Source organism: Phascolarctos cinereus, unplaced genomic scaffold (genome assembly GCF_003287225.1).
Source record: "Phascolarctos cinereus isolate Bilbo 61053 unplaced genomic scaffold, phaCin_HiC Scaffold_4;HRSCAF=312, whole genome shotgun sequence".
Classification (NCBI taxonomy): Eukaryota; Metazoa; Chordata; class Mammalia; order Diprotodontia; family Phascolarctidae; genus Phascolarctos; species Phascolarctos cinereus.
Window position 1 is genome coordinate 164,678,785 of NW_027555847.1, and position 23,865 is coordinate 164,702,649.

At 37.7% G+C, this 23,865-nt stretch overlaps 1 protein-coding gene across 42 annotated transcripts in view; it reads left to right on the forward strand.

Moving 5' to 3' along the window:
* RBFOX1 (RNA binding fox-1 homolog 1) overlaps positions 1–23,865 on the forward strand; it is a 1,746,265-nt gene that overhangs the window by 1,652,235 nt on the left and 70,165 nt on the right. For 32 of the 42 annotated variants that reach the window (XM_078152767.1, XM_078152757.1, XM_078152768.1 and 29 more), the window contains one exon: positions 8,853–8,933. The exons of the other annotated variants lie outside the window; for them this stretch is intronic. In XM_078152767.1, the coding sequence (XP_078008893.1) occupies positions 8,853–8,933 (81 nt within the window). The remainder of the gene's footprint in view (positions 1–8,852; positions 8,934–23,865) is intronic. 42 annotated transcript variants of the gene reach the window in all.

The window sequence follows — 23,865 nt, forward strand, 5'->3', positions numbered from 1 at the left end:
ATCACTAGGTAACAGAAATATTCTAAACCAGCCTTGGAAATGGACTTGCCTGTAATAGATACAGCTGTTCTATTTCATTCATATAATTACCAGTATGCCCTTTTTGGCAGGATTGTGGTAGGAAGGACTCGAGATTGGGGTAAGTAATTCATGGAGAAGTACTCTACTAAGAAAATTTGATTTATGAAGAAGAAAATTTACAAAATAAACTGGAGGAAAAAATTATACACATTATAAAAAATTAATCATTTTAATGAACTACTTAAATACAATAAATCCTATCCCCTTGCAAAGAATTTGATTTGTAAAAAAAATTATTTACACAGAACTGTTATTTGAAATAAATGGAAGGGTTTATCAATCTGGTATCATATCCCAAAGTTCATTTTTTATGAAGTCATAGAATGTTAATGTTAGAAGAAATCCTCAATTTTCAGATAAGGGAATTGTAGCCCAGAGAGGACAAATAAATTGCCTGAGGTCACACAGATGAGGCAGCAGCCCTAAAAATTCAGCAAGGTTTTTGTTACAAACATATCGTTTAGCTTGGCTCAATATTATTTTGGTGGCTTTTAGACAATGTTTAATTATAAGGGCTATCAGATATACCTGTTTATCAGAACAGAAATCAGTACTGGTAAGGACAAAACAGAAAAGGCCAAGAGTTAGCCCCTTGTAGAAAATGCAAAAGCTCTAGAGAGTGTCAAACCTGAGGCCCACCAACCCACCCTCCCACATGGACCCCCACCCCAGAAACTCCTTCAGTTTCAAAGGATTCTTTGTAGCTACATCCACTCAAAACTACAAAGAGCCTAAAACCTCACTGTGGGACTTACTTTTTTCTTTGGTCAGCCACAGGATGCAACTGAGATAGTTAACCCAGTAGTGTAGTAAGAAACTTGAAAATAAAATAATCTCTCTATAAATGTAAGACATACTCTTCTACCAAATATATACACTGTTAGTAAGGAAAGTGAGAACACACAGGAAATCACACAGAAAGGGCATGTGACAAATCTCTGTGAAAAGGTGGCTCACACTTCTGATTTCAGGGCTACTCATTGCTTCTGATGATAACATCATACTGCTGTCCCTTTTGGGGGTGGCACCTATGTTCTACTTAATAATACTAGTACTTGCTTAATTATAGCACCTCCCTTTCAGGGCTATGGAATTATGATAGGATAAAATGAGGTAATATTTGTAAAGCCCTTTGCCAACCTTAAAGTGCTTTATAAATGCTAGCTATTGTTATTATTATTGTTATTTCTTTTCTTTTCTGCGTTCTGCTGATGTCATGGTGATGACTGGTTATCTGTACACAGTCTCTCCTACACAGGTGCTGGTTGGTCTTGTTGCTCAGCTGGTCCTGTAAATAGCTCTGTTGAACATGTTGTTCAGCTGGTCTTGTAATCTCCACTCATAATTGCTCTCATAGCTGTCAGGTGTGTAGACTCTGTTGAGATGCTCCCTGGTACTGAGTTCTGGCCTCAGACGTCCTAAATCATCTCAGTTTTATTCCGCCAGATTCTACTTAGAATCTGTCCTGAAGACACACTCACAGGTCTTTTCGTAGCCAAGAAGCTCAGCTAAGACAAGTCAAGTCAAGGGACTCCCAGGGTATGGTTAGGTCTTTTCTGACCCCAATGTCTAAGTGAATAGCAAAGCCTTCTCTTTTAGATAACCATGCAATTTTAGGCTAGATTCTCTTAAGCTCTTCTCCAACTTAACACACAAACGAATAAGAGCCAGAATAAAAGGCAAGCTAAGTAGGTGAGGTCATTGTTCTTGTTCCTTCTAACCCACATTCCTGTCTTTGTTGAGCCTATCAGTAGCAATATTTTATTCTTTTTGGCTACACTTTTGCTGCTGAAAAAACCTGTCTTTCACAAAGGAAATGATAGCATGGATAGTGTTTGAGCTATGGATCCATTCATCTGATGCCATTATTAAGGTCCAGAATAGTAGTTTTAACCATAGTGATTTTGACCAAACCATTTAAATAAGTAATAATATTAAAAGTAGCTTGGTGATGCTATAGATAGAGTGCTGGGCCTGGAGTCAGGAAGACTACTCTTCCTGAGTTCAAATCTGGTCTCAAACACTCACTAGCTGTGTGACCCTGGGCAAATCATTTAACCCCATTTGCCTTGGTTTCCTCATCTGTAAAATGAGTTGACGAAGGAAGTGGCAAACCACTCTAGTAGCTTTGCCAAGAAAACCCCAAACGAGGTCACAAGTTGGATATGACTGAAAAACAGCTGAACAACAATGAAAATATTAATAGCATTCATTAGTACTTTCATGTTTACAAAGCACTTTCCAAATGTTATTTCATCTTCACCACAGCCTTGGGAGGTAGGTACCATTATTGTCCTCATTTTACACATGAAGAACTTGAGGACAACAGAGATTAAGTGAGATTCACACAGCTAGTAAGTGCCTGAGAATTAACTTCAACATGGGTCTTTTTTCCCCCTTTTTTAAAAAGACTGAATAGTATTTTATTTTCTCACAATTACATGTAAAGATTGTTCCCAGCATTAATTTTTGTAAGATTTTGAGTTCCAAATTTTCCTTCATCCCTCCCCCCTCTTCAAGATAAGAAGCAGTCTGATATAGGTTATACTCATGTTAAACACATTTCCACATTAGTCATGTCCTGAAAGAAGAATCAAAACAAAAGGAAAAAAAACACAACAAAGAAAAAATAAAAACAAAAAGTGAATAGTATGCTTTGATCTGCCTTCCAACTCCATAGTTCTTTCTCTGGATGTGGATAGCATTTTCCATCATGAGTCTTTTGGAATTATCTTGGATCATTGTATTGCTGAGAAGAGCTAAGTCAATCATAGTTCATCATCTCACAGTGTTGCTGTATACAATGTTCTGGTTCTGCTCATTTCACTCAGCATCAGTTCATGTAAGCTTTCCAGGTTTTTCTGAAATCCACCTGCTCATCATTTCTTATAGAACAATAGTATTCCATTACATTCATATACCACAACTTGTTCAGCCATTCCTTAATTAATTGGCAGCCCCTCAATTTCTAATTCTTTGCTACCACAACAAAGCTGCTATAAATATTTTTGTACATCTGGGTCCTTTTCTCTTAGTAATGGTATTGCTGGATCCAAGGTATGCAGAGCTTGGTTGCCCTTTGAGCATAGTTCCAAATTGCTTTCCAGGTCCACCAACAATGCATTATGAACACAGGTCTTCTCAACTCCATATCCAGCATTCTATCCACTGAACCACTTGGCTGACTCAGAATCTTTTATACTTTTAATAATGCTCAAAGCAATCATGTCAAAGATCTCTCATTCTTCTACCATGGAAGGAGGAGAGGTTAAAAATACTTTTGAATGCCTGGAACTTTTTGGGTTCAGGCATTTTTTTTTCAACAATTATACAACCATTCCTGGAAAAATTATTCTCCAAGTAATAGAAGGAGATAGTAATCACTAGAACCTTGGTCTAAGAGTCTGGAAAGCTAGTTTCTAAGCCATGCTTTGCCATTAGTTAAGTGTCAGACACATGGGAGGCTACTGAGTTTCCATGTATCTCACTTTCAGCATTTGTAAAATTGACCTAGTAAAACTTAATCTCTCCTAACATGTATAGACATTAGACAAAACTCAATTGAGGTAATAGATGTGAAATTTGGGAGGTAAGTGATATCTAAATTCAAAGTATTGTTGTTAGAAAAGAAAGCATTATTAGTACTGCTTTTTAAAATTAAGAGTGCTAGAGAACTGATTTGGCACTGAATTTTTGCAGGCTGCTTATTTTTGTCTTGATTTTTTTTTCCTTTTAACGTGTGATCAGAGGATTCTCCCTGGAGTCGTACAAAGTATAAAAATTCCACTTTCAAAACCACTGTATCTTAGCATTATCTTGGGTATGTGAACAATAAGCCACCATTTCTTTTGGGAAAGTAGAGGGGGGCTTAGAGCTCCCCTCTCCTATGTCATTAATCATATTCATGTGACAAACCATGAAGGCAGAGAAGACAAGCAGCCACAGCCGGCCTCAGCCGTGACAGACAGAGCCAGCACCCAGAACCAGGAAGATTCCAAATGTTCACACAAAACCCAACAAATCACTGAGTTTTATCTGCATCTATTGAGATGATCACTTGTTTTTTGTTGTGTTGTTGATATGATCAATTATGCTGATAGTTTTCCTAATATTGAACCAGCCCTGCAACACTGAGTTTTATCTAAGCAAGAAATTTCAAACTTTCAAATAAGACTAAAAGATATCATTAAACTTGTCTAATCTGAGACCTTTATGGTCAGTACTAAACAAATCTTGCCTAGCCTGGGCAGCTAAACAGGAAGAACTAAGATTCCTTCAGTCTAAATTTAATCTCCAAAGACAAACCCCCCTGCCACACACACACACCCATTCTGAGTGGTTCAAAACCTTCACACTATTCAAGACAGAAGTATTAAACATTCACTTGTAGGGATCCTTTCCAGAAGAATATTTTGATTGAACCATACTTTATCCTTTTCTTTGGGGGAGGGGATGGTGTCATTGATTATCATGTATTTCAAAGCAGCCCATTCAGAAGTCCAACCTCCAAAACAACTCATATATTGGAAACATTCTTTTTCTCTTATAGGTATTGAAAAGAAAAAAAATTGTAGATACCTTTTTTTTGTTGTTGTTTTACACCCATTATTACCCAATATATACCCCCCCATATACACATGTGCTTTTATGTGTGACTACCCCAGAACTCTCCTTTACAACCACAACAAAAAGGCATTTAACTGAAACTCATTAACATAACAACCTTGTCTGAATTTGGGTGCAACATTATGCACCCATAGTTCCACATCTCTTTATCATATGAACTAGAAATGGAAGAAACTTAAGAAATCATTTAGTCCAGCCTTATGTTATGAGATAAAGAAGCTGAGTACCTGAAAAACTGCCCGAGGTTACACAGGCAGTAGGTAGAAGAGGCAGAATTCAAACCAATTTGGACTCTGAGTCCAAATCCAATGTCTTTCTACTACTCCATACTCTAGTCACTATTTCTAGTATAGTCTGTTTTGACCACAATGTTTTCACATTCAGTATTATATAGGGAAAAGCAGGGAATTTAATATATCTGCTGTTAGCCACATGTGGTTACTTGATGGTCTGCAGTGTAAACCCTAAGTACCCAGTCATAGGATGATACTCATGGGATAACACTGGTGCCTTTCTTTCTAAGTTGTCAGGTAAATCAGAATTTTGCTAGGCTGGAAGAATTTCATCCTGACTTTTCTGGGTTTACTTGGGCTGACTCAGTCTTCCCTCACCAAATTCACAGAAAATGACAATGGATCCTTAAGTCGCTTGGCTAACAAGATCCAAAAAACTTATTAAGTATATATGACTAGTATGGACCAATGGTAAGTTTCCACTCGAGCCCTTCAAGCTCAGCCCATTAAGTACTTAAGTGCCTGGATAAGTTGTAAGACTGAGCTCTAGGGTTAGGATTTCTTGATGCACTCTCAGAATAGGGTGCCAAGGATCCCTTTCATTCTTTTGTCACTGTTGTCTGGTGATTACACCACTCCATTTAAACTTAGCAACCAAGCCTTTCCTTTTCACTTTCTTCATGAAGTAATTTCAAGTAACCATGGCTAACCTTCTGCTAATCCAGATAGTCCTATATTCTGTTGTCTCCTTTGTGTATTCTTCCATCATTTAGAATCTTGGCTGTTAATATCGTAATTTACTGTGTGACTTTTGGGGAATAATCTCCAATATACACCCCAGTTGTGATTTGCTACATTTGTTTCTTGTCATTTCCAGTTATCACTAATCCAGGTTTTCATTTGAAATCAGAACGAATGACTTTGAAAACATGCAAAAGATAGATTTTTTAAAAAGCTAGCCCACAGGACTAAACTCGTATATCTATAGCTTTGGGTTTGGTATTTGAGTTCTAATCTGCAAAAATAAGCTCAGAAAAGAGCCAGGTGTGGTCATGAAAAGTGTGGAAAATCTCTCCATGTAATTTTTAAAGTAGAAGAGTTAACTGGAAATCCCATGTATACATTACATATTTGCTCAATTGACTTATTTTTGAAAATAAATACTCCAAATTACATTAATATTAAATAATATTTTTGCTGTCTGGTTTTGTTGAATTTCAAGGTTTTTTGTAATAAAAGGTCACAGAGGTCCTAACTGAATACATAAGTACATTATAAATTGAATGGGAACATGTTTAGGTAATCTAAAAACTGAGCCCTGTGGCAGATGTTGATTTTTATTTTACAAAGGTCAGCCTTATGGCATAAGGCTATTGTGTGTGTGTGTGTGTGTGTGTGTGTGTGTGTGTGTGTGTGTGTGTGTGTGTGAGAGAGAGATAGGAAGGTATCTGAAGAACTTTATTCAAATATTTTTTCTTATAAAAACACAACAGAAGAAAAAGATCAAGATTTCATTATATTCTGCCAGGATTTAGCATTCTAACAAAAATCCTATATTTCACTCTGTTGGGATTCTGTAAATTGTATCCAGGATATTGGCATGTCCCCTCAGGGTCTTATTGTCAAATAATTAAATCTCTTGGATATTTTCACTACAAATAGATTATTTTAAATTTGAAACATAGGTATCTCAAGAAACTTTACCTCTCATTAAAATGAATCCTACTGACTTCTGAAAATTCTAGTTATAAGTATTGACAGTAATATTTAATGTAGACAGGACCATGTATAAGACAACCTGGTTTTCCTTGGTGGAAGGAGTACATCTGAAGCAAAGTAGATAGCCTTTCCAAAAAAGTGCATTCCTTCTGGTTAATTAGAAATCAACATCATTTTTTTAAGTGGTCATGCAGAATAAAAACAGAAAATGTCAAGTGAAGAAAAATTAGACCTTTCAAAAACTCCATTTTATAGTTGTGTTCTGTAATGGAGTATTAATGGAATATAGTTAGAGAAGGGAAAGATTTTAACTAATGAATTGGGATTAGGATTGGGACAGCCTAAGGCCCAGGACCTCAAAATAATTTGTTTGCCAAAAAAAAAAAAATTGAAGCAAATAAAGTTACTCCATTTCAAGAACTCTCCTTCTGGAGTTGCCAAAGTCTGGAACTCTCAAGTAATCAGGGAAGGTAATGGAAGATGTTTGATTGGTAGGCCAACATTCTGCAAAAGCATCCCTTTTTCTCATTATCTGCAAGTCTGGATGTGGAAAAGCTATATTTGATTGTTCATGGTATTGATCTGTGGGTTGGGAATTTTAGGCATATCTTGTTTTGGGGAGATAAGTCCAGAAAGAGAGAAAGTTGAGAAATTGTGAAATTAAGAAGGCTTGGACCATATCAAATGAGAATAATTCATATTAGCCAGTCATCTTAACCACTTCAGATCTGCAATTCAAAATTATACTACCCTGTCCCTCACCATATGCTGTTCATTTCCTGTGTTAATCCACAAAAACAAACTATTACCAGGTACAATAGGGCTTTCATGCCCTCCAAGTCTGTTTTTCTCTTGCTCTCAACAACCTTTGGAAAACCTTTCTTCATGCCAAAATTTACCTGATTTTTTTTTTAAAAAGCTGCTGGAGGAAGAATTTTTTAAATTGAATTTTGTTCTTTGGATTTAAAGGTTTTGTGGTTATTTTGTAGTTCTAGATTTCAGTCCTAGGGTGAGGCTCCAAGGAACAGAAGAACTCATTATTACTGCTGAACATTTGTAATAAATGGACTTTTTGAGGTAGAGTTAACTTCATTTCTCTTTTGATGGTAATGGAAGAATAAACTGGAAGTGTTGAACTTATCCACCCAGGGAAGGTAATATTAGGAATACCTTTTCATTTTCCATAATAGGTTAAAATATATATAAAATGTTTTTTCACAATCTTCTGAATATTTCTACTTTTTTAATTTGCAGTAGTAGAAAGGAGGTAAAATAATTCCTGAAGAAATTTCTGAACTGACCAATATTTGATCAAGCTATTTCAAACATGTCATAAGAACACGAATGTCTGAGATGTCAGTCATTTTGGGGGGCAGTAATATGTCTGCTATGTGCTGTCTTTTTCAATTAAAGCAGAGAAAATAGCCATATGAATGGAGAGGAAGAATGCTAACGTGCACACTTTATCCACAAGGTTAGTTAGACAGGCTTTTCAGTTGAAACAGGATATTCAGGAAGAGGGAGAAGGAGAGAGGGGGGGAGAGAGGGAGAGAGAGAGAGAGAGAGAGAGAGAGAGAGAGAGAGAGAGAGAGAGAGAGAGAGAGAGAGAGAGAGAGAGAGAGAGAGAGAGAGGGAGAGGAGAGGGAGAGGAGAGGGAGAGGGAGAGGGGGAGAGAGAAAGAGAGAGAGAGCGAGCCTAGGTTATCAAGGAGTGGAAATTGTAATAGCAAAAGTCTTGTAGAGAGCTACTTGCCCAGTGTAACCAGCTGTTTATATTGTCCAAGTAAAAGTAATAAATGTCAAATTTGTTCATCTTCTTACGTCTGCACCTCCTGAGGGGGAAAAAGTAGGCTGAATCTACTAGAGCTCGGCAGGCAGAAAAAAAAATTCTCTTTGTACTTATATTTGAAAGACTAGCCTAACAGGGATGCTGAAAAGCAAGTCTCCAAAATTTGCAAAATGATGATGATTCCTGCTTGGTGGGCTGGGTTGGGCAGAAACATTTTCTTCTTTTTCTTGAGAATTACTCGTTGAGGTCTCTGGAATATAAGACCCACAGGCAGACAATCTCATTGGTCTTCACTGCCCCATTGAACACTGGTATATGGCTGTATTTTTTTTTAATTTGACATAATGCCTCAGGTTTAGTGTGCGTGTTCCAAAACCAGATACCATCTCTCTCTCTCTCTTGTAGGCACGGTGCTGTTGTGCCAGGCAAACCAGGAGGGATCTTCTGTGTACAGTGCCCCCAGTTCACTAGTATACACTTCCACAAGTAAGCCAGTGTTGCGGCTCTATTTTTGTTTTGTGACATAAATATGAGTCAAATCACCTTCCCTGCCATGTAAGTTTCCCCTCCTCTCCCTTCCCTACCCACTCTAGCTCTCGTTGAGGTTAAGGTGATAATCATTAGCATGCTTTTTTCTGTTTCTGTAGCATCTTATTCACTCTCCTCATTATCATCCCCGTCTGATACCTCATAGTCTAGACATCAATTTCATTCTGTTATCTACAGATAAGTCCCAATGGTGGAGGAACCACAGCCCTTTGCCTACCTTCTATCACAGCCTTACAAATAAAGAACAAAATAAAATAAAATAAAATTGATACTACATAAATATAGCATGATAAACTTATGCTTCTTTCAGGGGGGTATTAAGAAGTGAAGTATACAAAATCAGCAGCCTATTTGCCATTTATAAAAATGCTGCTTTTCCTTGGCAAGTGGGACATTTGCAAGGCTGTTTTACCAAATGTTCTGACTGACTACTGTAAGAAAGAGGAATTGCTTCAGCCTCCATTCAATCTAGAAAAAAAATAACAGGCCCAAACTGTTAAGGTTCATGTTTAGCTAGCCATTGGAGATGGCTCCATATATTCATGGCTCTTCAACATGGGAGGAATCCGGCTAAGGGTGGGTCTGACTAAGTAGGGCAGTTAGATCACAAGAGTGATGCCAAAGCATATGTGCCTCCTTTAACAGTGACTGGGGGTGGGGGACTTGTCTGGGTTGAGAGGAGGGGAGGATCCATTCTGGTTATACTGAAAGCAGGTCCCCAACCTAGCTCCATGACTGCAAATAACCTCGGAATTCTTAAAGTGGGCTGAAGCAAAAAGCTGTCTTTGCTTATTTGGGCCGTGGGGTCCCCTCACCTTATCCTTATTTCTCATAATACGTCCCTCCTAAAGGAGACTCTCATCCTTAGCTGTATGGATTTCCTTTAGCCTGAGACCTTATCATCCATTTCATACAATGTATATATTTACTGCAAAGTACTGACCAAAAGAATGGAGAGGAAGATGGTCATAAAAAGAGGACTTCTTCGGTGACATGGCTGAGAACAGACTGTAGATGGGTTGTTCCTCTTTGAAGATCTCTTCACCAGCTCCAGAGGGGCAGCAGCCTGAGATTTTCCTGGGTAAAGGGTTGGGGCCAGGAACTGCCAATTTGTACCACTCTGCGGTTCCAGATCATCACTGAATTGCCCAGCCTGAAGAAGTGAACAGAGACTTCCCCGATGGGCCAGGAAGTTGTAAGCAGTCACAAGGATAAAAACATCTTCAGTTAAGATTGTTAAAAACCCAGAAGTAACTGAAGTCATTTGGAGACAATGGAGAATTTCTAACATCAGGAGATAACACACAAAAGCAATTTATTTCAGTATTAGCTGTCTACATAAAGTAAGGATGGGGTATTCTTTAGTTTTTGTAACTACTAATCAATAAAGTTCTTGGCACAGTGATACAAAGTGACCCTTTGCACACTAGCCAAAACAATTTAGCCTGTATCTGGTCATTATCTTTGGAAAGAGATAGATCTTCAGCTGCTTGAGGAAAACTCACTTCTCAGCTATGAAAGAGTTAGGGAAAAGTCTCCCATCTTCGTACAGGCTAACTCAAGATGTACTCTCAAAGCAGATTCCAGTCTTCCCCATTTAAATTTAAGACATTCTTCTAGACATGAAAAACATCTTTAGGGAGAAGTGGTACAATCAGTTTCCTCTCCACTGTCCTTCCATGATCCCCCAGGACATATACCCGAACTATAAATCTTGTCCAAACCAATACTTACTTCAATTTCTGAGATAGTTGGGAATAGGAGAAGGCAATAATTAAAGAGTATCTTCTAATATAACAATATATTTTATTGAAGGAACAGGGATGGTGTGGGAGTGAGAAGGGAGATGGAAAAACTTGGCACGGCACATCTCTGGCATCTAATTGGCAAAAAAACAAACCAAAACAAAAAAGACTGAATCTTACATTATGTGTTGACCAGAAACTTTTTGGCACCCAACTATATAGTAGCAAAAACATTTTTAGGACAAGTGAACATTTCTTAAGTAGATTCCCCCTAAAAGTGCCAAAATTGGTTAATTGAAGGATTCTGTTCTATCAGGTGTTCAATAATAAATTGTGGAGCTAGTGAGAAGTGTGCCTAAGGAAGACATCAACTTAAGTATTTAGTCCTTATTACAGTACGTTTATATCATTCTTCTTCACGTGGATCTGTGGTAGCATGTGACAGTTGTCAGCTACCGCTAGTCATTAGCTATTCAGGTAATGAGCAAACTGATCAGAGGAGTAATACTAAAAGTAGTGAGTCATTATGGCAGAATTTTCCATTTTTAGTGGAAAAAAAATTGGCTCTCAGCATGCCCCTGTTCTTTTATCCCCTTCTAAAATGTTTTTGGACTATCAAAGGATGCAGCTTCCAAAGTAGAATTTTTTTTCCCTCTTATCAACTGATTCAGCCAAGGAATTTTTAAAGACAACATTTAATTAAAAATTAAAATATTTAATTTTCTTTTTTTAAGGGTTGAGGGGAAAGCAAAACATAAACTCATTTAATAAGGATCAAGTCAAAATTAATAAGTACAAACAACTGAATTTGTTTTAAATGTGCTATCAATCCTTCAGCATGCTTCTTTACTATTGATTCTCACTGATTAGATGTATAATCAAGTCAGCGAGTATCCATCATTACAATACGCAATAATGACTTGGATGATAATCCCTGAATTTGACTTGACCAAAAATGACATTAAGATAGGTAAATTTGCAATGTCAGTCTTCCTCAATGAACATGATGAGCAGTCCTAGTATTATGGCTATAGGATAGAAGGGACCTTAGAGAACATCTAGTCCAATCTCTTAATTTGTTAAATGATGAAACTGAGGCCTCCGGGAGAGATTCTGACTTTCACAAGTGGGAGACAGGATTCAAACTCAGAACCCGTGACTTCAAACCCAAAACTCTTTCCACTACAACAGTCACTAGCAATAGAGCACGAGTGGCCAGGATTTCTAATATGGTTACTGGAAGGTATGTTACTTAAAGCTGCAGGTTCCTTCCTGCTGTCCATCTAATCTTTGAACTGACTCCACAGCATAAATGATCCATTAGGCTGGGTAGAGGCCTTCCTGGTAACGAACAGTCTCCACAGTGTTTTCATATTAACATAGTCTAAATAGAAGGGAAAAGATTATGCTATGTTTTAATGGTTAAGTATTCTCCAACTTAAGGTAGGGCTTTGACAAATCCAGTTTTTTGTTTGTTTTTGTTATTGTTTTTAGTGCTGCTATTGTAGGAATCTTTGTCATTTTCAACTGACAAAACTTCTAATAAGAATAGTAATTTCTGACTACCTTAATTACCTGTGTGGCCATGAGCAAATCATTTTTGCCTCAGTTTTGTTATCTATAAAATGATGAAATATCAAACTAGTTGATCTCAAAAAATCCTTTTCAACTCTAGTATTTCTGATTCCTTTTCACACCTCTACCTTTATTAGTCCCATCTTTACCTTCCTTCTTCTCCACTGCTCTGTGGGCAGCTTCCAAATCAAAAGGTTTTTGTCTCTTTCATGCAAGGGAAATTTATCTACTCATGCTCCATAAACCACTTGTGTAACATAATCTTCCTCTCATCCACTGCAAATACTAATGGTTGCAGCCTTTCTCTTCCTAAATAGAAACAGGGATTGGGGGCAGGGGAGAATAAATATGAGGAGTTAGTTGCAGGGAAGTAGTCTGGAAATACATAGTTCAAAACAATCTTTGACTGGATCCAATAAATTCTGTGGAAAAAACCCCAAAGCTATAAGTAAATGCAAATTTTCCTGAACAGCCTTTGGAGATTTTTAAAATAACTTTGGTTTCAATCCTCATATTTATGGTGATCCTATAGCCCCCTCAGTGTAACTACAACCTTGTATGATTAGATGTTAGATTACCAGTTTATTTTAGGCACCTGTGTTTCTTCATATGCTAGATAATTATGTATACTGTGATAAATTATATATTTTAGACCTATTAAAAAAAAAGAATAGTAATCCTCAACATTTATACTTCAATGGATGGGTGCTCCTTCCAAAGATGCAACTTGTAAAGTAACAAGCAGAATCTGAACCCAGGTCTTTCTACAGAAGGAATCCTGTCCACCTACTGGGCCTCACAGGTTCACCATATTATCTATTTCACATCTTCAAGACCTTCACCTCAAATGTTTTCTTTCATCTCCTCTTAGTTAAAGATGATAACCTTCCATCATCAGAGAGAAGCTTCCCTACTCATTTCCATGTGTTCCCCTTATTATTTTCCCATCTCTGTTCGGAACCTCATCTTTTCTCACCTCATGAGAGACATGATTCCCACATTTATCTCTTACCTCTTTAGTATCTTAAACCTTTCACTCTACACCGAGTTCTTACTTTCTAGCGTTAAACATAATTCACTAAACACTGCTACCCCTTCCAACTATATCCCACGTCCCACCTAACTTTCATGAAGAAACTTCTAGGACTAGAGGTCCTCTATCTACTCTGTCTCCCATCTTTCTGTTACCCACTCCCTCCTTAAAACTTTACAATCCAACGTCTATAGTATTTCACTGCAAACGATGAAGGCACCAAAGGATTATCTTCTAGTTCAATAGAATGAATTTATATGGATATTCCTTAAAGAAGCTAGCTCATCCCCTCTTGTGGTTTCAGTTGAACGACTCCCCAAACTTCATCTTTAGACCTGTCATTCTCACTTCAGACCTTGGTATCCACTTTCCTAATGGACATCAACTCATGTCAGTTTCCTCAAATAAGCACCACTTCCTATCTCCTCTCATTGTCAAGGATACTATACACTCATCCCAGAGGATACTGAGGCTTCAAAATGTAGAATTTAAATTCACCTTACTCTTTGGCTTCCATTTTTAGTTTTCAGGCCTCCCACATTTGGTCTTGATTATGTTTCCTTTACCTGACCCTTTCTTTCTATGCTAGATAATTGCTGCTGTTCAGTCATTTCAATTGTGTCTGACTCTTTGTTACCCAATTTAGGTTTTTCTTGGCAGAGATACTGGACTGGTTTGCCATTTTCTTCTCTCTTTACAGATGAGGAAACTAGGCAAACAGGGTCAAGTGACTTGCCAGAGTCACACAGCTAGTAAGTGTCTGAAGCCAGACTTGAACTCATGAAGATGAGTCTTCCTAACTCCAGGCCCAGTACTCTATCCACTGTACCACCCGATAATAATCTACTCTAATCCATTGTAACCTCATGACTGAATTAATGAATTGGTTTTCTGGATGGTTTCACTATATCCTTGCCCCAGTTAACTTTATACCCAGTTGCCTCCACTCAAATATCACTCCACACAATTGCTACTGAGGTAGCCTAATTTTCTCTGCCCATTTCCAACCATAGGGCCTCTCCATTCCAGCCAAACTAATCAGCTTGCTGTTCCCCAGAAACTGCTTCCTTGCTCATGCTATTTACTCCTTGCTTTCAGCCCACATTACATTATTTCCTACAAGAGCTAGTCAGAAGCTAAGCCACTTTAAAAAGCCTTCTCTGACAAAATCTGTTCCAGCTGGAATAGTCCTGTAGATTCCTGAAGGGCAGCATTATTCCTGGAGAGAACAGCAAAGACCTGGGGTTAAATTTGGGTTCTGCCATTTAATACCTGTGTAACCTTGGATAAGGTACTCTTTGGACATTATTTTGATCATCTATAAAATGAGAGCCTTGGATTAGGAGACTTCCAAGTGTCTTTCTAACTCCAAATCTTATAAGCATGGCTCAAGTAGTTAATGTATTATCTATGTCTCACGTGCCTTAATCTGTTGACGTCCAAACTTTCTCCAGTTGTTCTTTGCATTTACTAATAGATTATTAGTGTCTTAAGGGCAGAAGCTATATTTGTTCTTTTCATACCTCCAAAGTACATCATGCTATTAGTCATAGTACGAGTAGACTAAAAACTGATTGGCTGAATGAATGAAAACCTGAATATAATCTCCTAGGGCAAGGCAGGGTATGTGTGGACAGGATCTGTATATAGATCAGCCATAGAAATGGACACTTGCCAGCTGCTTAGGGTCAATTACAATTTGTATCAGGTGGGCTGCAAAAGTATTCATTTCATTACTTTTATTCCATGTGTCACTTGCACTAGCTAGAACAACAAAGGGGGGAAAAAGTGTGAGCTAGCTAATATCTTGGTTGTACTTGATAAGACTGTATCAGAATACATTTCTTGCTACTGATTAAAATTAATTGCCATTTAACTCAAGCAATCAGAAAGGAAATTAAGATGTCCAAAAGTGTATTTTTTGTTTAAAAGTTATATAATGAAGAAAGTTGGCACAGTGGAAAGAGTTCAGTAATCAAGAGACCTGGATTCCACTTATGACTGTTAGCATTATGATATAGGGCAAATCACTTCACTGCTCCAGTCCTCCATTTACTCATTTGTAAGTGATAGTGTCGGATTGTATTTTCTCTGAGGTCCATCCACGCCATCTCTAAATCCTATGATTTCAAGTCCATCACTTGTTTGATTATACCAGGTCTTTAAAGTCAGAGAGGTGGCATGAGAGCAACTCACGAATCTCTTACTGCCTGCCAATATTACAGAACAAAATGGCCAGAGGGGCTGTCTGCTATTCAGCTGATGTTCAGGTGTATTTATTTCCTTGAGGATATTAACTTACTCTGAGTAACTTAAAGTTGTCCTTCTTCCAGGTTGTTTGCACTTAGCTCCCCTTGTTTCAGATTCCTTCTTCTGTCTATAGTCAAGACAACTAGAATTATAATAACTAGCTAAAATTATTCCACAGAATATCTGCCTTGTCCTACTTTCAACATGGTAATTTGGTTGTATGTATTTTTTTTTCACTATCGTCATGTGAAAACAAAATTAACAAAAGCACAATTAGAGAACGTATTTTTCCCCGTTGTTTTCTTATTAGAATAGGACCCCAGGTGATCCATAGGAAATGCATTTGTAAATGTAAGTGCCCTGCTGGTCCTTTAGAGTGTGTGGTACTTTCCCTCTGTTTCTGTTATTTTTTAGCAAAGTACAAATATCACATGTTCATAACTTAGACATGTGGGTATATAATTTTTTTCATAACTGATGAACTCCAGAAAAAATGTAAATTGAAGTTTCTTAGATTCTCATTATGATTTCATAGATCTTTTCTGATCTTTGTTTAGCTTCTGATACTTTGGATTCTCTGAACCCTAGCCCCTTTACCAAATAGCTGTCCAAATATCCACAATTATATATACACTTAACTTTTAGTTAAGTAAATTTAGTAAAAATTTAATAAAAGGGAACATACTATTTAAATGAATCCTGAAATTAGGTATAATTGTAGTATGAATAATTCTCACCAAAATGACTTATTTTTAACTTTACATAACAGGGTTTTGTGTGTATGTGTATGTGTGTGTATGTGTGTGTGTGTGTGTGTGTGTGTTTGTATGGTGTGTGCATGTGCACATGCCTATTTTTAAATGGGGGTACATCTGTGCATTGAAGTGTTCCTTCAACACGCTGTTTAAGGTTTCTGATATGGGGCAATTCTGTAGGTGAAACAGTATTTTATCTATCTATAAAAGTATTTCTAATACCCCTTGGGGGGGGAACACTTTGTGCAAGGCTTAAAATGGATCCCTTTGGGAGTCTAACTAGGAATTTTTGTAGCCAAAGCAAGCAGGGTACCCTCAGTTGAGTTGGAGGATGTAGCTCACCCCCCACATGCCATCCGATAAGCTTCCAATTTTAACTAATTATTCTTACTATAAACTGTAGTAGAATCTGCTTTTTCTATGCTGTTGAAGACCAGCAAGTGCTATTTATACCTTTATATCTTGGGAAGAAGAACTGGTTTCCCCACTCTAGTTATGGCTATGAATCATGTTATATTCAAATTTGATGCTCTAGGAGATCTTTTTAAAAACAAAATTCCCAGTGTACTTGACAAGGCCATCTGTCTCATGATATGAATAATAATATCTTAAATTTCCTTAATGATTATCAATAGAAAAATTCTATGAGCAGAGTGTGCCATTGTTCCCTGGCATAGACATTTAGCACCTTTTTATTATTACATATAAGGTATGTGCTCCTTCCCATAAGAAGAGGTGAAATGAGCTTGGTGGTTTTCTAACAGTCTGTTTTCAGAGTTGAGCAGTTCAGCATGCATACGTGAGTGTCTGTGTGCTTACATGTATCCACTTTAACTCAATTTCTAAGGATGAAAATGGTGGGAAAGGGGATTTTGCCTCATTCCTATAGTTAATTTGCTCTGCCATTTCCTGAAATTGAAATATAAGAAGATAATTAATTTATTCCATGGGTGGAAAACTCCAACCCTAATTAGCAATATTATGTGTCATTGATCACCACCAGCAGAAAAATGCTTTTTTCAGAAACAGGTGTAGATCTGCTTTTGAAGTTGGTTTAGTCCAAGTATTTCTGCCAGAATCAAATTTAACATCATTTTTGTTTTCTGCTTCATTTGCTACTAAGACATCCATCAAAGGCAAAAGAATATACTACACAGTCACAAATATTCGCATAAATATAATTTGTTTTCATACAATACCACTAAAGCTATACTTAAGAGTTTATCAGCATATTTTGTGGGAAGTCTTACAGTAAAAACAAAATTAATTTTAATTCTCTCAAAATCTTGACTTTGAACAAGAAAAACATCTAATATTATGGGAAAGTTCTTGCAGAAGCAAACTGTTATCAGTATGCAAATCATCATCATTTATTCTGGCTTATGAAACTGAAGGGCAAGAAGATAGCAGCATATTTTAATTGATATATTGATTATAATTTTATGGAGTAATCTTGTGGAATTCATTTAAGTTACTTAAGTGGAATAAGTGCATATAAATTAGGTCCATAACTTTCAGGGGGATGGAGTGAGGTAGAGGGCAATTGATAAAACTTCCATAAGGTTCTGTAAATTAATTAGGCTAAATTAATGACTGACTTTTATTCATCTCAATATAGAAAATGTTGTACTGGGTTCCAGTAATAAAAAGTGAATCTATAGGTAGTTGTTTTAACTTTAGTTGTTCTTCCCCACATTCTACCCTCTCTATAGATTTAAGAATTCATCTTTGTTTTTACAGCTATGCTTGCTGACCATTTTCATCCCATAACATACTAGAGGATTTCTGAAAGGCACACAGACTGTAAGAGAATAGCATAGTGTAGTAGATAGAATCCTGGACTTACAGGGAGAAAAATAATTCTTTGTCAGACATTTGCTTGCTGTGTAACCCTAGGCAAGTCACTAAACCTATCAGTGCCAGTGTGTGTTTTCTCAACTGCAAATTGACAGTATCAGTAAAACAAGATCCCTTTCAGATCTAAATCTGTGATCCTATAATGTGAATACCGGTATATCCTGATGAAAATTACTAAAAGACAGAGTGACATCTGGGGACACAGTCCCCCAGTATAAATCTCCCCCAGCTGAGATCTTTTCACTGGTTTGTCTCATTAATTTCCCACCACCACATCCAAGAGTAAAAAGGGAGAGCTCTACCCTCTAAAGATGATGCCACTGGGTTTATCAGACTTAATTGAGTCATTTTTTAGTTGTGTCCAACTTTTTGTGACTGCATTTGGGGTTTTCTTGGCAGAAATAGTGGTTTGCTATTTCCTTCTCCAGCTCATTTTACAGATGAGGAAGCTGAGGCAAATTGGGTTAAGTGACTTGCCCGGAGTCACACAGTTAGTAAGTGTCTGGGGCCACATTTGACCTCAAGAAGATGAGTCTCCCAGACTCTAGGCCCAGCTCTCTATCTATGATGCCACCTAGTTGCATGCCCCCCACGCACATTTATTACATTTCCATAATTATTTTCCTTCTCAAGAGTTTTCCCTTCCCCTGTCCACCTTAGGTCATGCAAATAATTCAAATAAACATCTTTATTATAGTGTAAGAGAATTAGGGGATTAAAACTATATGCACCTTAGTTAAATCATGGTCATAATAAGTTATGTTTTTTACCTCGACAAAACATTTAAATATTAAACAATCATTTCTAAATAACTCTCAATTGTCACTTCCTTTTCTAGTATGAAAGTTCTTCCTTTAGGCCCTGGCTGAGAATTTTATTATTGTATTAGCAATGCTCTACTCCCAACCCAACACTTTTAAGCTTCTAATTCCCAGGGAAGCAGAGTCTTTTCCTATCTGGGTTTGAGGCCTATAACTCTCAAGCTTTGAATTGAATTTATTCTCTAGAAAGTCATCTGACACTCCCCCCAAGCCCTACCAGCCCCAATTCAGCTACCATTTTTCTAGTCTACTCTAGGAAATCACTGGCTGTGTTTTCTCATAGCTGTAGACACTCATTAAAATGTGGCATAATGGACAGAAGCTGTTTGCAGAGGCAGAAAATCCTGGGTTCAAGTCCCACTCCTGATGCACGTTCATTATTTGACTCTGGGCTTAACTTCTGAGAACCTCAGTGAATTCTTTTTTCTTTCTTTTTTTTTTTTTGTTTTTTTTGCATATTTTTAAAATTTTTTTTGATTTATCAACAACCACTTCCATATGCTTTTGAGTTTAAAATTTTTCTCCCCCTTCCTTCCCACCTCCCTCCCCAAAATGGTGCACAATCTGATATAGGCTATACATTTACATTCCTATTAAACATATTTTCACATTAGTGAAGTTATAAGTAAAAATTAAACCAATAGGAGGAACCATCAGAAAGAAGAAACACAGCTCAACAGAAGAGAAAAAAAAAAGATAGCGATTCAACTTTCACAGTTATGATTACTCTCTGTGTCTTTTTCTCCATCCCTTTTTCCCCGTTCATGCTTTTCTTTCTCCTCTCTCCCTTCCTCCCCCACCAGTACTTTGCTGTTGACCACCGCCTCCTTCAGTCTCTCCTCCCTTCTATTTTCCCCCTCCCCCCTCTTCCCCTTCGCCCCCACTGCTTCTTCCCTCCCTTCCATCCCCCCTCCCTTTTCTTTCCCCTTTTCCCTCCTACTACTCATAGGGCAAGTTAGATTTCCATACCTAACTGATTATGTTATTCCCTTCTTGAGCCAAATCTGATGAAAGCAAGAACCTCAGTCAATTCTTAAAATGATACACTGAAGATAGGTTGTAAATCTACATTGGTAAATGGAATTTCTTCCCCAGGGGCTACCCTTCTATACTTATGAAAGCAAAGGTTTGGGTAATTTTTTTTTTAAAAAAAGCACTATTGTTGAATTATGGCAGACACTTTCCTTATGGGCATTATGAACTGGATGTCTTATAGGCATCTCAAACTCAGTAGGTTCACAGGAGAAGTTAGTATTTTTCCCCCTTAAACCTTCCCATCTTCCTAACTTTCCTGTTACTGTTGAGAGCGCCACTCATGTCCCACTCACCCAGGCTGACAACTTCAGTGTCATCCTTGCCTTCTTACTCGCCTTCACCCCATATATCTAATTGATTGTCATGTTTTGTTGTTTCTACACAGACGACATTTCATTCACTTGTCTTAGCTCCTGTCACACAGACACAACCCCAATTCAGGTTCTCATCATCTCACACCTGGACTATTGCAAAAGCTTTTTGGTTGGTCTCCTCTCAGATCTCTCCCTATTCCTGTTCATCCTCCCCTCAGCTGTCAAACTGATCCTGTTGAAAGTTCAGTGGCTTCCAAGATCTCATTCAAAGCCCTTCACAACCTTTCTCCTTCCTGTCTTCTCAGTATTCTTACATTGTACTCCATCTTTTGACTTGGTTTCCTTTCAGTGACTATCCAGCATACCTGGAATGCGCTCCTTCAACTATACTTACTGGCTTCTATTAAGATTAAATTCAAATTCTTTCCTTCTGCAAGCCTCCCCTCTTCCCTCCCCTCACCTCCACTGCAGGTATCTTCTCTCTGAGATACCTTCCATCTACTCTGTATATACCCTGTATGATAATGGTTGTTTACGTGTTGTCTCTCCCATTAGAACGTGAACTCCTTGAAGCCAAGAACCATGTTTTTCTCTTTCTTTGTATCCCCAGTACTAAGCACAGTTCCTTACACATAGAAAATGTTTGCACATAATAAATGCTTCTTATCTGAAAATAATCTAGTTATGCCTTGAGGGAATTCTCTTTAGAGTACTAGAAAGGAAGAGGCAAGCTTTTATAGACAATATTCCATAATAAAACTTATATTTTCCATTGTGCAACTTCCATCAAGTTGTAGAAAACAGAAAGATGCAACTGTGCTTACTCTCTGATCATTTTTATATATGCATGTTTTATGTGTATATCCACATATATGTTTGTACATATCTATCTCTATATACACATTGATCCTGGACAAATACTGCAAATGGATGGTGAGCTGTGCCCATAATTGAATATGAGAAACAGCGATGACTGTATTATCTTTGGAAAATTGCTCAATTTCCCTACTAAGGAAAGCCTTTGATGACCCAAAGTTCCTCCTTGAAACAAAGGTCCATTTTTTATACTAATGTTCTCATGTTGTTATATGGCAAAGTAACACTACAGCCTACAAGGAAAAGTTGTGGATCACCAAAAGGGTACTGAAGAGGCATGTGATTGGTGTGGACAAGCTGAAACGCATTATAAACAAAAAATAACATAGGAGAAGTAGTTTAAAGTAGTGGTGTCAAACTCAAGTAGAGATACTGGCCACTAATCACACATAAGGATCCCTGAGCGCCACATATTGACTTAGTTTGAAAATGGCATTATCTGTGTTTTGTTGGATCCTTACTTATTTTGTTAAATATTCCCAATTACATTTTAATCTGGTTCAGGCCAAACTCATGAGTGTTGTAAGGCTATGTGTAGCCCATGGGCCACATGTCTGACACTTCTTGGGATACTGTCAAAGAAATGTTTGAACTAAAAAGAAGATGGACTGGTGGAAATTGTAAGAAAGAAGGATAACTGATGTATATTGCACATGCTAATCTTAGTATCTTCAAAATGTCTCAAAAGAAAATGAAGAAGGCCTCTAGCATTTGGAATCATATTCCATGTTGTACTTATGGGAAGACATCTGGAAGAGTCACAGCAGATGGGCAAGCATGGATTGGTTACAGTCTTCATCATTGGGAAGAATAACCACATTGATGAAAGAAAAGATTCATTTGAGAATAGCATTCTTACTCTGAGCAGAGCTATTCAGCTACAAAAAAATCAAATCCTGGTTTCCTTTCCCTCCCCCAACCTCTATTTAATTTCTTTCATGTTTCTTTTATTCTGACTTTCCCTTTAAAGCTCTCCTATTGGGCTGTTCACACCAACTCCTCTACCCTGCATCAGTTCACCTGGCATTATTTTTAGCATTTCTTTGAAGCCTTCATTTTCATAAAAGCAGACAAACACTTATTACTTCCCCATAACTCTGTTGCTTATTGTCATCAATCCAACTGGCTTTGCTCAGAGTGTGTATTATTAGCAAGTAAACTGTAGTCACCAACTTAGTGGAGAAAATGCCTCCAAAAAAAAAAGGGCTGACATAAATACATGGAGAAAGAAATCCACACAAAGGTCACTTGAATGTTGACATTCATTTATATGTTTAGCCTTTTAGATTGATGAGCCATGGCTTTTTACAATAGTTCCTGTGGTGCCTCTATAAAAATCAAAATACTGGACACAATAGAACAGCAGGTCTTCTATTTTTAGCTTCTGATATTTGGGGTGTTATTCTTAAGTCTCATCATGATGTGGAGATGATCCTATAGTCTACAATACTATTTCAGTAGACCGCAAATTTGCTGCATTCTATCAATCTGGAAAAGTTTTGACAATGAGCCCAGTGATAGATTTTTTTCTGTCATCAGTATCAGCCTAGTTAAGCATATAGAGGTTCAACACAAGAGGGTGATTCACTAGGGGATGACATGTTTTAGCCACAGCAAATCATGAAAACTGTCTTTTAAGGCATTGAGGAGTTATAATCAGTCAATGAACATGTATTAAGCACAGACTATACGTCAGGCACTGTTCTAAGCACTGGGGATAAAAAGAAAGGCAAAAGACAGTCTCTGTTCTCAAGAACTTCACAGTCTAGTGTGGGAGAGAGAATACAAATATGTACAAAGAAGAAACATATGATATACTAGAAATAATCAACAGAGGGAAGGCATTGGAATTAAGGAGAGTCAGAAAAAAGCATCTGATAGAAGATGGGATTTTACTGGCTATTTACAGGAAGCAAAGGAAGAGATGAGGGGCAGCTAGATGGCTCTGGCCCTGGAGTAAGGAAGATCTGAGTTCAAATCTGGCCTCAGACATTTACTAGCTGTGTGATCCTGGGCAAGTCACTTAACCTCTGCCTTAATCCAGTGGAGAAGGAAATGGCAAACCATTCCAGTATCACTGCCATGGACAGGATGGTCTGTGGGGTCACAAAGAGTTGGACATGACTTAGCAACTGAACAACAACAAGGAAGAGATGAGGATAGAGAACATTCTAGGCATGGGGGACAGCTAGTGAAAATGCTTAGAGCTGAGAGGAGACTCTTAGTCTAGGAACATCAAGGAGTAAAGTGTCAGTGTAACACAGAATAAATGGGGAGGTAGAGTATGTAAGGTATAAGAAGATTGGGAAAGGTGGGACAGGGACAGGTTATGAAGGGCATTGATTACCAAAAAGGAGAATTTTGTATTTGATCCTGGTGACTATAGAGAGCCTCTAGAGTTTATTGATTAAGGGCAGGGATGAGGTGTGTGTATATGACATGGTCAGACATGCACTTTACGAAGATCATTTTGAAAACTGAGTGGAGGGTGAATTGGAGTGGGGGGAGACTTGAGGCAGGGTGGCCAAACAGAAGGCTGTTACAGTAGATGTAATCTACAACAGTGATGCAAGTAACCACACCAATGAAATCACAGGTCCTTAGTATA